This window comes from Salmo salar, chromosome ssa07 (assembly GCF_905237065.1).
Source record: "Salmo salar chromosome ssa07, Ssal_v3.1, whole genome shotgun sequence".
In the NCBI taxonomy this organism is placed as follows: Eukaryota; Metazoa; Chordata; class Actinopteri; order Salmoniformes; family Salmonidae; genus Salmo; species Salmo salar.
Genome location: NC_059448.1, coordinates 61,966,193 through 61,981,817, shown reverse-complemented (window position 1 = coordinate 61,981,817; position 15,625 = coordinate 61,966,193). Strand labels below are relative to the sequence as shown.

Sequence of the window (15,625 nt, the reverse complement as noted above, 5' to 3'; positions counted from 1 at the left end):
CCATCCTACAGTATCTCACCGAGCGAGGAGATGAGCCCGCTATTCTGCACGGAGGGAGGGAGAGCTCTCCGCCTCTGTCCTGCTGCGCATTTCGCAATGATCTAGGTCTATTTGTTCTCTGGCAAAGCAAGCGGGGCTGGGAAACTCATTCGCTCTCTGTCGTTGGTAATTGTTTTCTTCTCCTAACTGGTTGAAATCCGTCGTGAGTTCCTTCTTATAAGAAGAAGTAGGCTGAGATTCCTACGGCGTTGAATGAGAGTGAGAGTGAGAGAGAGAGAGAGAGAGAGAAAGAGAGAGAGAGCGACCGAGCGAGCGAGCGAGAAGCGAGAGAGAGAGAGCGAGCGAGAGACACAGAGAGAGAGAGAGTGAGCGAGAGACACAGAGAGAGAAAGAGAGAGAGAGAGAGAGAGAGAGAGAGAGACAGAGAGAGAGCGAGCGACGGAGCGAGAGAGAGGCAGAGAGAGGAGCGAGAGAGAGAGCGAGAGACACAGAGAGAGAGAGAGAGAGAGAGAGAGAGCGAGAGGCACAGAGAGAGAGAAAGAGAGAGAGAGTCCTTTATATTGTAGATGTGGGAGCAGCTCTGAATATGAGCACACAGCTCGGAGGGTGAGGACCATCAGTAACCGCATCATCAGCACCAGCAGCAGCATCAGTCCCCGCGATGGATTGTGTTCTGTGCAACACTTTGTGTGCGCGGAGACGGAGGCCGTGAAGGCAGATAGATAACAATGAGGATAGCAAATTAAACTCCAATACTCGTGCTTGTGATTTAAACCGTGATTTCAATCGACCAGGAAAGTTGATTTTGGGCACTTTTATGATTCCGCGTCGCATTGCTACCGCCGGGCACTTCAACAGGGCATCAGCCGTGCTCATCTCCGCGACACATTTATGACTATTCTAAGTGGCAACTATTAGACCTGACTGATGACACTCTGTTATCGGGATTTCGTTTCCCTTTTGCGCCCGGACCCCAACCAACTCTCATATTCTGATTTGGCAGAGTATGTCTTTGGAGGATAAGCTTGGCAACAAGGGCTTATCATTCACTCCGATGGGGATAGAGGATAATAACATGAGGAACGGCAGAGGCCTGTCGGACCAATGGGCCGATAGCATGGTGGTTCGGCCCCGGACCACGGAGCGAAGCATCACCGTCCACAAGAAACTGGTCCTGGGGTTCGCCATCTCCATCCTCACACTCATCGTCGTCACGGCCATCGCGGTTCTCCTCAGCGTCCGGTTCGAGGAGTGCGCCGGGGAGAGCAGCTCACGAGGGGGCAATGGCTCTAACGCCAAGTTCAACGGGTCACGGGATGGAAACGGGAACCACAAAGATGAAGAAGCCCAGCCGTGGAGACACCTCCGGTTACCGACATCTCTCCGGCCCCGGCACTACGACCTGCGTCTCTCAGTGAACATGGATAACTTTACATTCTCTGGGGAAGTGAACATTGAATTCGAGTGTGTGAACTCTACCAAATTCATAGTGCTTCACATGGACCGCCTCGAGGTGGAGAAAGTGGCGGTTTACTCGGATAATAAAAAACCCGGTGTCATGAGAATCCACCGCCAATTCCATTACCCAGGCAACCAGGTTTATGTGATCGCTTTGCACAGGGAACTGAAGCCCATGAGGACGTATAAAGTAAACATTACTTTCGACGCTGAAATAGAAAGTGAACTCCTGGGATTTTTCCGCAGCTCATACATGCTACAGGGAGAGAGAAGGTAACCATTTACATTACAGTTACTCTATGCATACACACCCCATGGCATGATGACGTATGAGTTAGCATTGTGTTTGTAGCCTGTACAATCCACTAACCTTATTTGTTTCCCCTCCCCAAAAAATGAAACGGATTAGACATTATATTACAAAGTAGCCTTTGCTTTTAAACACGTTTTATTCTGTCATGTCTGGCTCTCAACCAAAGTGCCTACTTGAAAGCAGTGTGTGATGCTGTCAGCTGAACTCTTGAGTCCCACAGTAATCCGCGCCCGTTTTGTGCTTCTAGCCCCTTTAAAACATGTTGTTCTGTATCCGCTGATAACCAACCATTAGTATGTGTGGTTAATGAGGGACTGCGCTAGCCTGTTCAACTCTGACACCCTCTGGTGGCATTTTCTAAATTAAGCGTAACATTGTATAATACCCTCATAAAGTACATTTTGGTTTCAAAACTATACATCCTACAAAGATATGAACATTCTACAGCGGTGTTTGTGAGACAGGGAAACGGTGTTTGTGAGACAGGGAAACGGTGTTTGTGAGACACGGTGTTTGTGAGACAGGGAAACGGTGTTTGTGAGATCCCGAAAACGGTTCTCACAAAAAAACGTTTGTAAATTCCAAACGGTTTGAAAACAATCTGTTATGACCCATCTAGGAATAGCCTCTCACTAACACGCACCTGTTTTGCTCTGTGATGACGCTCACAAGCCACACAATAGTCGTTAGAAGGTAAGGGGTTTTTCTACATAGAAGACCATAGTAAATCCCAGGACATAGTGTCTATAATACTGTAAGGGGTTTTTCTACATAGACCATAGTAAATCCCAGGACATAGTGTCTATAATACTGTAAGGGATTCTTCTACATAGACCATAGTAAATCCCAGGACATAGTGTCTATAATACTGTAAGGGGTTCTTCTACATAGACCATAGTAAATCCCAGGACATAGTGTCTATAATACTGTAAGGGGTTCTTCTACATAGAAGACCATAGTAAATCCCAGGTCATAGTGTCTATAATACTGTAAGGGGTTCTTCTACATAGATCATAGTAAATCCCAGGACATAGTGTCTATAATACTGTAAGGGGTTTTTCTACATAGAAGACCATAGTAAATCCCAGGTCATAGTGTCTATAATACTGTAAGGGGTTCTTCTACATAGACCATAGTAAATCCCAGGACATAGTGTCTATAATACTGTAAGGGGTTTTTCTACATAGAAGACCATAGTAAATCCCAGGTCATAGTGTCTATAATACTGTAAGGGGTTCTTCTACATAGACCATAGTAAATCCCAGGACATAGTGTCTATAATACTGTAAGGGGTTCTTCTACATAGACCATAGTAAATCCCAGGACATAGTGTCTATAATACTGTAAAGGGTTCTTCTACATAGACCATAGTAAATCCCAGGACATAGTGTCTATAATACTGTAAGGGGTTCATCTACATAGACCATAGTAAATCCCAGGTCATAGTGTCTATAATACTGTAAGGGGGTTTTCTACATAGAAGACCATAGTAAATCCCAGGACATAGTGTCTATAATACTGTAAGGGGTTTTTCTACATAGACCATAGTAAATCCCAGGACATAGTGTCTATAATACTGTAAGGGGTCATCTACATAGACCATAGTAAATCCCAGGACATAGTGTCTATAATACTGTAATGGTTCTTCTACATAGAAGACCATAGTAAATCCCAGGTCATAGTGTCTATAATACTGTAATGGTTCTTCTACATAGAAGACCATAGTAAATCCCAGGACATAGTGTCTATAATACTGTAAGGGGTTCTTCTACATAGACCATAGTAAATCCCAGGACATAGTGTCTATAATACTGTAAGGGGTTCTTCTACATAGACCATAGTAAATCCCAGGACATAGTGTCAATAATACTGTAAGGGGTTTTCTACATAGATCATAGTAAATCCCAGGACATAGTGTCTATAATACTGTAAGGGGTTCTTCTACATAGACCATAGTAAATCCCAGGACATAGTGTCTATAATACTGTAAGGGGTTTTTCTACATAGACCATAGTAAATCCCAGGACATAGTGTCTATAATACTGTAAAGGGTTTTTCTACATAGAAGACCATAGTAAATCCCAGGTCATAGTGTCTATAATACTGTAAGGGGTTCTTCTACATAGAAGACCATAGTAAATCCCAGGACATAGTGTCTATAATACTGTAAGGGGTTTTTCTACATAGAAGACCATAGTAAATCCCAGGTCATAGTGTCTATAATACTGTAAGGGGTTCTTCTACATAGAAGACCATAGTAAATCCCAGGACATAGTGTCTATAATACTGTAAGGGGTTTTTCTACATAGACCATAGTAAATCCCAGGACATAGTGTCTATAATACTGTAAGGGGTTTTTCTACATAGAAGACCATAGTAAATCCCAGGACATAGTGTCTATAATACTGTAAGGGGTTCTTCTACATAGACCATAGTAAATCCCAGGACATAGTGTCTATAATACTGTAAGGGTTCTTCTACATAGACCATAGTAAATCCCAGGACATAGTGTCTATAATACTGTAAGGGGTTCTTCTACATAGACCATAGTAAATCCCAGGACATAGTGTCTATAATACTGTAAGGGGTTCTTCTACATAGACCATAGTAAATCCCAGGACATAGTGTCTATAATACTGTAAGGGGTTTTTCTACATAGACCATAGTAAATCCCAGGACATAGTGTCTATAATACTGTAAGGGGTTCTTCTACATAGACCATAGTAAATCCCAGGACATAGTGTCTATAATACTGTAAGGGGTTCTTCTACATAAAAGACCATAGTAAATCCCAGGACATAGTGTCTATAATACTGTAAGGGGTTTTTCTACATAGACCATAGTAAATCCCAGGACATAGTGTCTATAATACTGTAAGGGGTTCTTCTACATAGACCATAGTAAATCCCAGGACATAGTGTCTATAATACTGTAAGGGGTTCTTCTACATAGACCATAGTAAATCCCAGGACATAGTGTCTATAATAGTGTAAGGGGTTCTTCTACATAAAAGACCATAGTAAATCCCAGGACATAGTGTCTATAATACTGTAAGGGGTTCTTCTACATAGACCATAGTAAATCCCAGGACATAGTGTCTATAATACTGTAAGGGGTTCTTCTACATAGAAGATCATAGTAAATCCCAGGTCATAGTGTCTATAATACTGTAAGGGGTTTTTCTACATAGACCATAGTAAATCCCAGTACATAGTGTCTATAATACTGTAAGGGGTTTTTCTACATAGACCATAGTAAATCCCAGGACATAGTGTCTATAATACTGTAAGGGGTTCTTCTACATAGAAGATCATAGTAAATCCCAGGTCATAGTGTCTATAATACTGTAAGGGGTTTTTCTACATAGACCATAGTAAATCCCAGGACATAGTGTCTATAATACTGTAAGGGGTTCTTCTACATAGAAGACCATAGTAAATCCCAGGACATAGTGTCTATAATACTGTAAGGGGTTTTTCTACATAGACCATAGTAAATCCCAGGACATAGTGTCTATAATACTGTAAGGGGTTCTTCTACATAGAAGACCATAGTAAATCCCAGGACATAGTGTCTATAATACTGTAAGGGGTTCTTCTACATAGACCATAGTAAATCCCAGGACATAGTGTCTATAATACTGTAAGGGGTTTTTCTACATAGACCATAGTAAATCCCAGGACATAGTGTCTATAATACTGTAAGGGGTTCTTCTACATAGACCATAGTAAATCCCAGGTCATAGTGTCTATAATACTGTAAGGGGTTCTTCTACATAGACCATAGTAAATCCCAGGACATAGTGTCTATAATACTGTAAGGGGTTTTTCTACATAGAAGACCATAGTAAATCCCAGGTCATAGTGTCTATAATACTGTAAGGGGTTCTTCTACATAGACCATAGTAAATCCCAGGACATAGTGTCTATAATACTGTAAGGGGTTCTTCTACATAGAAGACCATAGTAAATCCCAGGACATAGTGTCTATAATACTGTAAGGGGGTCTTCTACATAGACTATAGTAAATCCCAGGACATAGTGTCTATAATACTGTAAGGGATTCTTCTACATAGACCATAGTAAATCCCAGGACATAGTGTCTATAATACTGTAAGGGGTTCTTCTACATAGAAGACCATAGTAAATCCCAGGACATAGTGTCTAAAATACTGTAAGGGGTTCTTCTACATAGAAGACCATAGTAAATCCCAGGACATAGTGTCTATAATACTGTAAGGGGGTCTTCTACATAGACCATAGTAAATCCCAGGACATAGTGTCTATAATACTGTAAGGGGTTCTTCTACATAGACCATAGTAAATCCCAGGACATAGTGTCTATAAATCTGTAAGGGGTTCTTCTACATAGACCATAGTAAATCCCAGGACATAGTGTCTATAATACTGTAAGAGGTTCTTCTACATAGACCATAGTAAATCCCAGGACATAGTGTCTATAATACTGTAAGGGGTTTTTCTACATAGAAGACCATAGTAAATCCCAGGACATAGTGTCTATAATACTGTAAGGGGTTCTTCTACATAGACCATAGTAAATCCCAGGACATAGTGTCTATAATACTGTAAGGGGTTCATCTACATAGACCATAGTAAATCCCAGGACATAGTGTCTATAATACTGTAAGGGGTTCTTCTACATAGACCATAGTAAATCCCAGGACATAGTGTCTATAATACTGTAAGGGGTTCTTCTACATAGACCATAGTAAATCCCAGGACATAGTGTCTATAATACTGTAAGGGGTTCTTCTACATAGACCATAGTAAATCCCAGGTCATAGTGTCTATAATACTGTAAGGGGTTCTTCTACATAGAAGACCATAGTAAATCCCAGGACATAGTGTCTATAATACTGTAAGGGGTTCTTCTACATAGACCATAGTAAATCCCAGGACATAGTGTCTATAATACTGTAAGGGGTTCTTCTACATAGAAGACCATAGTAAATCCCAGGTCATAGTGTCTATAATACTGTAAGGGGTTCATCTACATAGACCATAGTAAATCCCAGGACATAGTGTCTATAATACTGTAAGGGGTTTTTCTACATAGACCATTGTAAATCCCAGGACATAGTGTCTATAATACTGTAAGGGGTTCTTCTACATAGAAGACCATAGTAAATCCCAGGACATAGTGTCTATAATACTGTAAGGGGTTTTTCTACATAGAAGACCATAGTAAATCCCAGGTCATAGTGTCTATAATACTGTAAGGGGTTCTTCTACATAGACCATAGTAAATCCCAGGACATAGTGTCTATAATACTGTAAGGGGTTTTTCTACATAGAAGACCATAGTAAATCCCAGGTCATAGTGTCTATAATACTGTAAGGGGTTCTTCTACATAGACCATAGTAAATCCCAGGACATAGTGTCTATAATACTGTAAGGGGTTCTTCTACATAGAAGACCATAGTAAATCCCAGGACATAGTGTCTATAATACTGTAAGGGGTTCTTCTACATAGACCATAGTAAATCCCAGGACATAGTGTCTATAATACTGTAAGGGGTTCTTCTACATAGACCATAGTAAATCCCAGGACATAGTGTCTATAATACTGTAAGGGGTTCTTCTACATAGACCATAGTAAATCCCAGGACATAGTGTCTATAATACTGTAAGGGGTTTTTCTACATAGACCATAGTAAATCCCAGGACATAGTGTCTATAATACTGTAAGGGGTTCTTCTACATAGACCATAGTAAATCCCAGGTCATAGTGTCTATAATACTGTAAGGGGTTCTTCTACATAGACCATAGTAAATCCCAGGACATAGTGTCTATAATACTGTAAGGGGTTCATCTACATAGACCATAGTAAATCCCAGGACATAGTGTCTATAATACTGTAAGGGGTTCTTCTACATAGAAGACCATAGTAAATCCCAGGACATAGTGTCTATAATACTGTAAGGGGTTTTTCTACATAGAAGACCATAGTAAATCCCAGGTCATAGTGTCTATAATACTGTAAGGGGTTCTTCTACATAGACCATAGTAAATCCCAGGACATAGTGTCTATAATACTGTAAGGGGTTCTTCTACATAGACCATAGTAAATCCCAGGACATAGTGTCTATAATACTGTAAGGGGTTCTTCTACATAGAAGACCATAGTAAATCCCAGGACATAGTGTCTATAATACTGTAAGGGGGTCTTCTACATAGACCATAGTAAATCCCAGGACATAGTGTCTATAATACTGTAAGGGGTTCTTCTACATAGAAGACCATAGTAAATCCCAGGACATAGTGTCTATAATACTGTAAGGGATTCTTCTACATAGACCATAGTAAATCCCAGGACATAGTGTCTATAATACTGTAAGGGGTTCTTCTACATAGATCATAGTAAATCCCAGGACATAGTGTCTATAATACTGTAAGGGGTTCTTCTACATAGACCATAGTAAATCCCAGGTCATAGTGTCTATAATACTGTAAGGGGTTCTTCTACATAGACCATAGTAAATCCCAGGACATAGTGTCTATAATACTGTAAGAGGTTCTTCTACATAGACCATAGTAAATCCCAGGACATAGTGTCTATAATACTGTAAGGGGTTCTTCTACATAGACCATAGTAAATCCCAGGACATAGTGTCTATAATACTGTAAGGGTTTCTTCTACATAGACCATAGTAAATCCCAGGACATAGTGTCTATAATACTGTAAGTGGTTCTTCTACATAGACCATAGTAAATCCCAGGTCATAGTGTCTATAATACTGTAAGGGGTTATTCTACATAGAAGACCATAGTAAATCCCAGGACATAGTGTCTATAATACTGTAAGGGGTTCTTCTACATAGACCATAGTAAATCCCAGGACATAGTGTCTATAATACTGTAAGGGGTTTTTCTACATAGACCATAGTAAATCCCAGGACATAGTGTCTATAATACTGTAAGGGGTTCTTCTACATAGACCATAGTAAATCCCAGGACATAGTGTCTATAATACTGTAAGGGGTTCTTCTACATAGACCATAGTAAGTCCCAGGACATAGTGTCTATAATACTGTAAGGGGTTCATCTACATAGACCATAGTAAATCCCAGGACATAGTGTCTATAATACTGTAAGGGGTTCTTCTACATAGAAGACCATAGTAAATCCCAGGACATAGTGTCTATAATACTGTAAGGGGTTTTTCTACATAGACCATAGTAAATCCCAGGACATAGTGTCTATAATACTGTAAGGGGTTCATCTACATAGACCATAGTAAATCCCAGGACATAGTGTCTATAATACTGTAAGGGGTTTTTCTACATAGACCATAGTAAATCCCAGGACATAGTGTCTATAATACTGTAAGGGGTTCATCTACATAGACCATAGTAAATCCCAGGACATAGTGTCTATAATACTGTAAGGGGTTCTTCTACATAGAAGACCATAGTAAATCCCAGGACATAGTGTCTATAATACTGTAAGGGGTTTTTCTACATAGACCATAGTAAATCCCAGGTCATAGTGTCTATAATACTGTAAGGGGTTTTTCTACATAGACCATAGTAAATCCCAGGACATAGTGTCTATAATACTGTAAGGGGTTCTTCTACATAGAAGACCATAGTAAATCCCAGGACATAGTGTCTATAATACTGTAAGGGGTTTTTCTACATAGACCATAGTAAATCCCAGGACATAGTGTCTATAATACTGTAAGGGGTTCATCTACATAGACCATTGTAAATCCCAGGACATAGTGTCTATAATACTGTAAGGGGTTCTTCTACATAGACCATAGTAAATCCCAGGACATAGTGTCTATAATACTGTAAGGGGTTCTTCTACATAGATCATAGTAAATCCCAGGACATAGTGTCTATAATACTGTAAGGGGTTCATCTACATAGACCATAGTAAATCCCAGGTCATAGTGTCTATAATACTGTAAGGGGTTCTTCTACATAGATCATAGTAAATCCCAGGACATAGTGTCTATAATACTGTAAGGGGTTCTTCTACATAGAAGACCATAGTAAATCCCAGGACATAGTGTCTATAATACTGTAAGGGGTTCTTCTACATAGAAGACCATAGTAAATCCCAGGACATAGTGTCTATAATACTGTAAGGGGTTCTTCTACATAGACCATAGTAAATCCCAGGACATAGTGTCTATAATACTGTAAGGGGTTCTTCTACATAGAAGACCATAGTAAATCCCAGGACATAGTGTCTATAATACTGTAATAAGCTCACGTAGTTTCTGTCACAAACTCCATACAGTTGTCACCGACTAGTTGGATATTCATTTCCCACTGAGCAAACAATTTCTGTACTTACAGCATTCTTATAAATTACATTTTATAACGTTTTTGCTCGGTGGACCTTTGTCAATAAAACTCATGAATGCAACTGTTTGTCAAATAGTCTTTGCCTTGGTTATCATGAAAAGAAAATGGTAAAACACATCAATGTGAGGCTACTGTAAATATGAGGGCAGACTAAGCAGATGAATGAAAGTAGTGAAGTTCTGCTTTTTCACTGTGGTAGACCGGGGACCAATGGAGTTAACTAAACGGGGAAAAAGGAAACTATTTAAAGATAAACACTGACAATAGATATTTACATGTGTTACTATTTATACTGTAACCCCTTGGCCTTACATGCCCGATCACGCAAGTAGAATTCAGTGGATCTACTCATACTTCTGTTGAGTTCTACCAACATGTTTCCTAAATTGATATTTACAAAGAAGTGCCTTAGTGAAGAGTCTGTTTGATCTATAGCTGCAGTGTTAGTTTGTATGGAGTAACATATTGGCATTGGCAGTCATTACAGAATAAAATATAGAATAAATAGTCAATTAAGCTCTCTCAGCAGTAAGCCCTTCTGGGAGCCTCTGTCCAATATTCACATTCAGTGGTTCAACACAAACCGTGACAACGTTGCAGTCTGTTTTATTGGAATCATAATGCATCATGGTTTACCGTACTACTATGGCCAGGTCCTCCTCAGCCCTCACTCCATACAGCACCGTATCTGCAGACCTCAATCAACCAAGGTACCATAACTTTGTTCCATTGGTCAGTCAGTTATTCTATAAGCCCCATGAGGCAAGACCTTGTTCCATTGTTCAGTCAGTGATTCTATAAGCCCCATGTGGCAAGACCTTGTTCCATTGGTGTAACGGCTGTCTTCTGTGGAAATGGACCAAGGCGCAGCAGGTATGTGAATACTCATCTTTAATAAAAATAAAGGAGTAGAGCATCCACTTAACAATACAAACAAAATATAAGACAGGAACAGTTTTGCAGGCACACAACACGCAGTGCAAAAACAACTACCCACAAAACCAAGTGACAAACCTACTCCTACATATATGACTCCCAATCAGGAACAACGATCCCCAGCTGTTCCTGATCAGGAGTCACAAGACCAACACAGAACAATCACACACACACAAGACTGCCACGTCCTGACCCCAAAACTACAACAACAGCTCCCTCTGCTGGTCAGGATGTGACAGTACCCCCCCCCTCAAGGTGCAGACCCCGGAATGCACCTAACAACGAAAAAACACCAACCAACAAAATCCCCAACAAAACCCATAAACAATAACCCCTAAACAATAAGGGAGGGAAGGGAGGGTGGCTGCCGTCAACGACGGCACTGTGCTACACCCTCCCTCCCCAACCCACCTATCCTGGAGGTGGCTCCGGTGCAGGACGTGGACCCTGCTCCACCCTCGGCGTCGCCCACTTCGGTGGAGCCGATAGCTGCGCCAGGCAGACGGACCCCTCGAGCCGGGCCGGAGGACAGGAGGGCCCCCTCGGGCTGGGCCGGGGGCAGGAGGGCCCCCTCGGGCTGGGCCGGGGAGCAGGAGGGCCCCTCGGGCTGGGCCGGGGAGCAGGAGGGCCCCTCGGGCTGGGCCGGGGGCAGGAGGGGCCCCTCGGGCTGGGCCGGGGAGCAGGAGGGCCCCTCGGGCTGGGCCGGGGAGCAGGAGGGCCCCTCGGGCTGGGCCGGAGAGCAGGAGGGCCCCTCGGGCTGGGCCGGAGAGCATGCGGGCCCCTCGGGCTGGGCCGGAAGGCATGCGGGCCACTCGGGCTGGGCCGGAAGGCATGCGGGCCACTCGGGCTGGGCCGGAAGGCATGCGGGCCACTCGGGCTGGGCCGGAAGGCATGCGGGCCACTCGGGCTGGGCCGGAAGGCATGCGGGCCACTCGGGCTGGGCCGGAAGGCATGCGGGCCACTCGGGCTGGGCCGGAAGGCATGCGGGCCACTCGGGCTGGACCGGAAGGCATGCGGGCCACTCGGGCTGGACCGGAGGGCAGGAGGGCCACTCGGGCTGGACCGGAGGGCAGGAGGACCACTCGGGCTGGACCGAAGGGCAGGAGGACCCCTCGGGCTGATCCTGACAGGCCGGGCACCCTGGCAGATCAGGGCAGGCGGGCACCTCTGGCAGAACCGGGCAGTCCGGCCACTCTGGCAGTTCAGGGCAGTCCGGCCACTCCGGCAGTTCAGGGCAGTCCGGCCACTCCGGCAGTTCAGGGCAGTCCGGCCACTCCGGCAGTTCAGGGCAGTCCGGCCACTCCGGCAGTTCAGGGCAGTCCGGCCACTCCGGCAGTTCAGGGCAGTCCGGCCACTCCGGTAGTTCAGGGCAGTCCGGCCACTCCGGCAGTTCAGGGCAGTCCGGCTACTCCGGCAGTTCAGCGCAGTCCGGCCACTCCGGCAGTTCAGCGCAGTCCGGCCACTCCGGCAGTTCAGCGCAGTCCGGCCACTCCGGCAGTTCAGCGCAGTCCGGCCACTCCGGCAGTTCAGCGCAGTCCGGCCACTCCGGCGACTGTTGACTGGCGGGCAGCTCCGACGACTGTTGACTGGCGGGCAGCTCCGACGACTGTTGACTGGCGGGCAGCTCCGACGACTGTTGACTGGCGGGCAGCTCCGACGACTGTTGACTGGCGGGCAGCTCCGACGACTGTTGACTGGCGGGCAGCTCCGACGACTGTTGACTGGCGGGCAGCTCCGACGACTGTTGACTGGCGGGCAGCTCTGACGACTGTTGACTGGCGGGCAACTCTGGTGACTGTTGACTGGCGGGCAGCTCTGATGACGACTGTTGACTCCTGATGCGTGGGGCAGGTATTGGACGTACCAGCCTGGAGACACGCACCTCCATGCTAGTGTGTCTAGCGGGAAACACCGGACCGAAAGGGCGCACTGGCGGTCTTGAGTGCAGGGTTGGCATCACCCCTTCCCGGCTCGATGCTCCCCTTGCCCTGGCACCTGCGGGCGCTGGTACTGGGCGCACTGGGCTGTGCGTCCGTATAGGCGAGATGGTGCGCACCTCAGCGTAACATGGCGCCCTCCACCTCGTACGCACCTCCCTGTAGTCACGGGTAGCTGGCTTACGGCTCTTCCCTGGCCTGGCCAAGCTACCCGTGTGCCCCCCCCCAAAAAAATCTTGGGGCTGCCTCTCGGGTTTCCTAGCCAACCGTGTTCCAGCGTAACTTTCCCGATGGTTCCTCTGTCCAGCTGCCTCCACTCTCCTGAGTGCCTCCACCTGTTCCCATGGGAGGCGATCCCTTCCGGCCAGGATCTCTTCCCAGGTGTAGGCTCCCTTGCCGTCCAGGACGTCCTCCCATGTCCATTGTTCCCTTTTTCTCTCCTGTTGCTTCCTCCTCTTCTGCTGCTTGGTCCTTTGGTCGTGGGTAGTTCTGTAACGGCTGTCTTCTGTGGAAATGGACCAAGGCGCAGCAGGTATGTGAATACTCATCTTTAATAAAAATAAAGGAGTAGAGCATCCACTTAACAATACAAACAAAATATAAGACAGGAACAGTTTTTGCAGGCACACAACACGCAGTGCAAAAACAACTACCCACAAAACCAAGTGACAAACCTACTCCTACATATATGACTCCCAATCAGGAACAACGATCCCCAGCTGTTCCTGATCAGGAGTCACAAGACCAACACAGAACAATCACACACACACAAGACTGCCACGTCCTGACCCCAAAACTACAACAACAGCTCCCTCTGCTGGTCAGGACGTGACAATTGGTCAGTCAGTTATTCTATAAGCCCCATGAGGCAAGACCTTGTTCCATTGTTCAGTCAGTGATTCTATAAGCCCCATGTGGCAAGACCTTGTTCCATTGGTCAGTCAGTTATTCTATAAGCCCCATGAGGCAAGACCTTGTTCCATTGGTCAGTCAGTTATTCTATAAGCCCCATGAGGCAAGACCTTGTTCCATTGGTCAGTCAGTGATTCTATAAGCCCCATGAGGCAAGACCTTGTTCCATTGGTCAGTCAGTTATTCTATAAGCCCCGTGCAGCATGACGTTGTTCCATTGGTCAGTCAGTTATTCTATAAGCCCCATGAGGCAAGACCTTGTTCCATTGGTCAGTCAGTTAGTCTATAAGCCCCATGAGGCAAGACCTTGTTCCATTGGTCAGTCAGTGATTCTATAAGCCCCATGAGGCAAGACCTTGTTCCATTGGTCAGTCAGTGATTCTATAAGCCCCATGAGGCAAGACCTTGTTCCATTGGTCAGTCAGTGATTCTATAAGCCCCATGAGGCAAGACCTTGTTCCATTGGTCAGTCAGTGATTTTATAAGCCCCATGAGGCAAGACCTTGTTCCATTGGTCAGTCAGTGATTCTATAAGCCCCGTGCAGCATGACGTTGTTCCATTGGTCAGTCAGTGATTCTATAAGCCCCATGAGGCAAGACCTTGTTCCATTGGTCAGTCAGTGATTCTATAAGCCCCGTGCAGCATGACGTTGTTCCATTGGTCAGTCAGTTAGAAGGTCAGGACCACACACACACACACACACACACACACACACACACACACACACTCCAACTTTCCCTGCAATGACACACACACACACTCCCTCTTCCACTGCTCATGGTAAATGACACACACACACTCCAACTTCCACTGCTCATGGTAACGACACACACACACACACACACACACACACACACACACACACACACACACACACACACACACACACACACACACAACATTGACTGGACCGCAGTCAGTCAATAGGCCAATGGGTGTGTCAGTCTGTCCATGTACTGTAGATACTGCCTCATGCATTGACCATGAGCGGGGAAGAGGGAGTGTGTGTGTGTGTGTGTCGTTTACCATGAGCAGTGGAAGTTGGAGTGTGTGTGTGTCATTGACCATGAGCAGGGGAAGGGGGAGTGTGTGTGTGTGTGTGTGTGTGTGTGTGTGTGTGTGTGTGTGTGTGTGTGTGTGTGTGTGTGTGTGTGTGTGTGTGTGTGTGTGTGTGTGTGTGTCGTTTACCATGAGCAGTGGAAGTTGGAGTGTGTGTGTGTCATTTACCATGAGCAGTGGAAGAGGGAGTGTGTGTGTGTGTCATTGCAGGGAAAGTTGGAGTGTGTGTGTGTGTGTGTGTGTCATTGACCATGAGCAGGGGAAGTTGGTGTGTGTGTGTGTGTGTGTCATTGACCATGAGCAGGGGAAGTTGGAGTGTGTGTGTGTGTGTGTGTGTGTCATTGACCATGAGCAGGGGAAGTTGGTGTGTGTGTGTGTGTGTGTGTCATTGACCATGAGCAGGGGAAGTTGGTGTGTGTGTGTGTATTAGCTTTAACTGACTTGTATCTGATGACTTAAACCACCAACTTCTGTTCTGTGACACTTCAAAATAACAAAGACTGCGTCTCAAAGGGCATCCTATTTCCTTTATAGTGCACTTCTTTTGACCAGGTTCCATAGGGTCACTATTTCTAGAAAGGTTGAGTCCCACTGATCGTCAGTGTCATGTCAGGTTACCATCATCTGAACTGTGCATATTGAACAACGGCTCCCAGCAGCAGGTCGGTC

At 45.0% G+C, this 15,625-nt stretch overlaps 1 protein-coding gene across 1 annotated transcript in view; it reads left to right on the top strand.

Moving 5' to 3' along the window:
* The first annotated feature begins 498 nt into the window (after nt 1–498).
* The window catches only part of LOC106609815 (thyrotropin-releasing hormone-degrading ectoenzyme), a 436,096-nt gene continuing 420,969 nt past the window's right edge, over nt 499–15,625 (top strand). The window contains 1 exon segment of the mRNA XM_045722407.1: nt 499–1,731. Coding sequence (XP_045578363.1) covers nt 1,007–1,731 — 725 coding nt within the window. The 5' untranslated portion in view covers nt 499–1,006.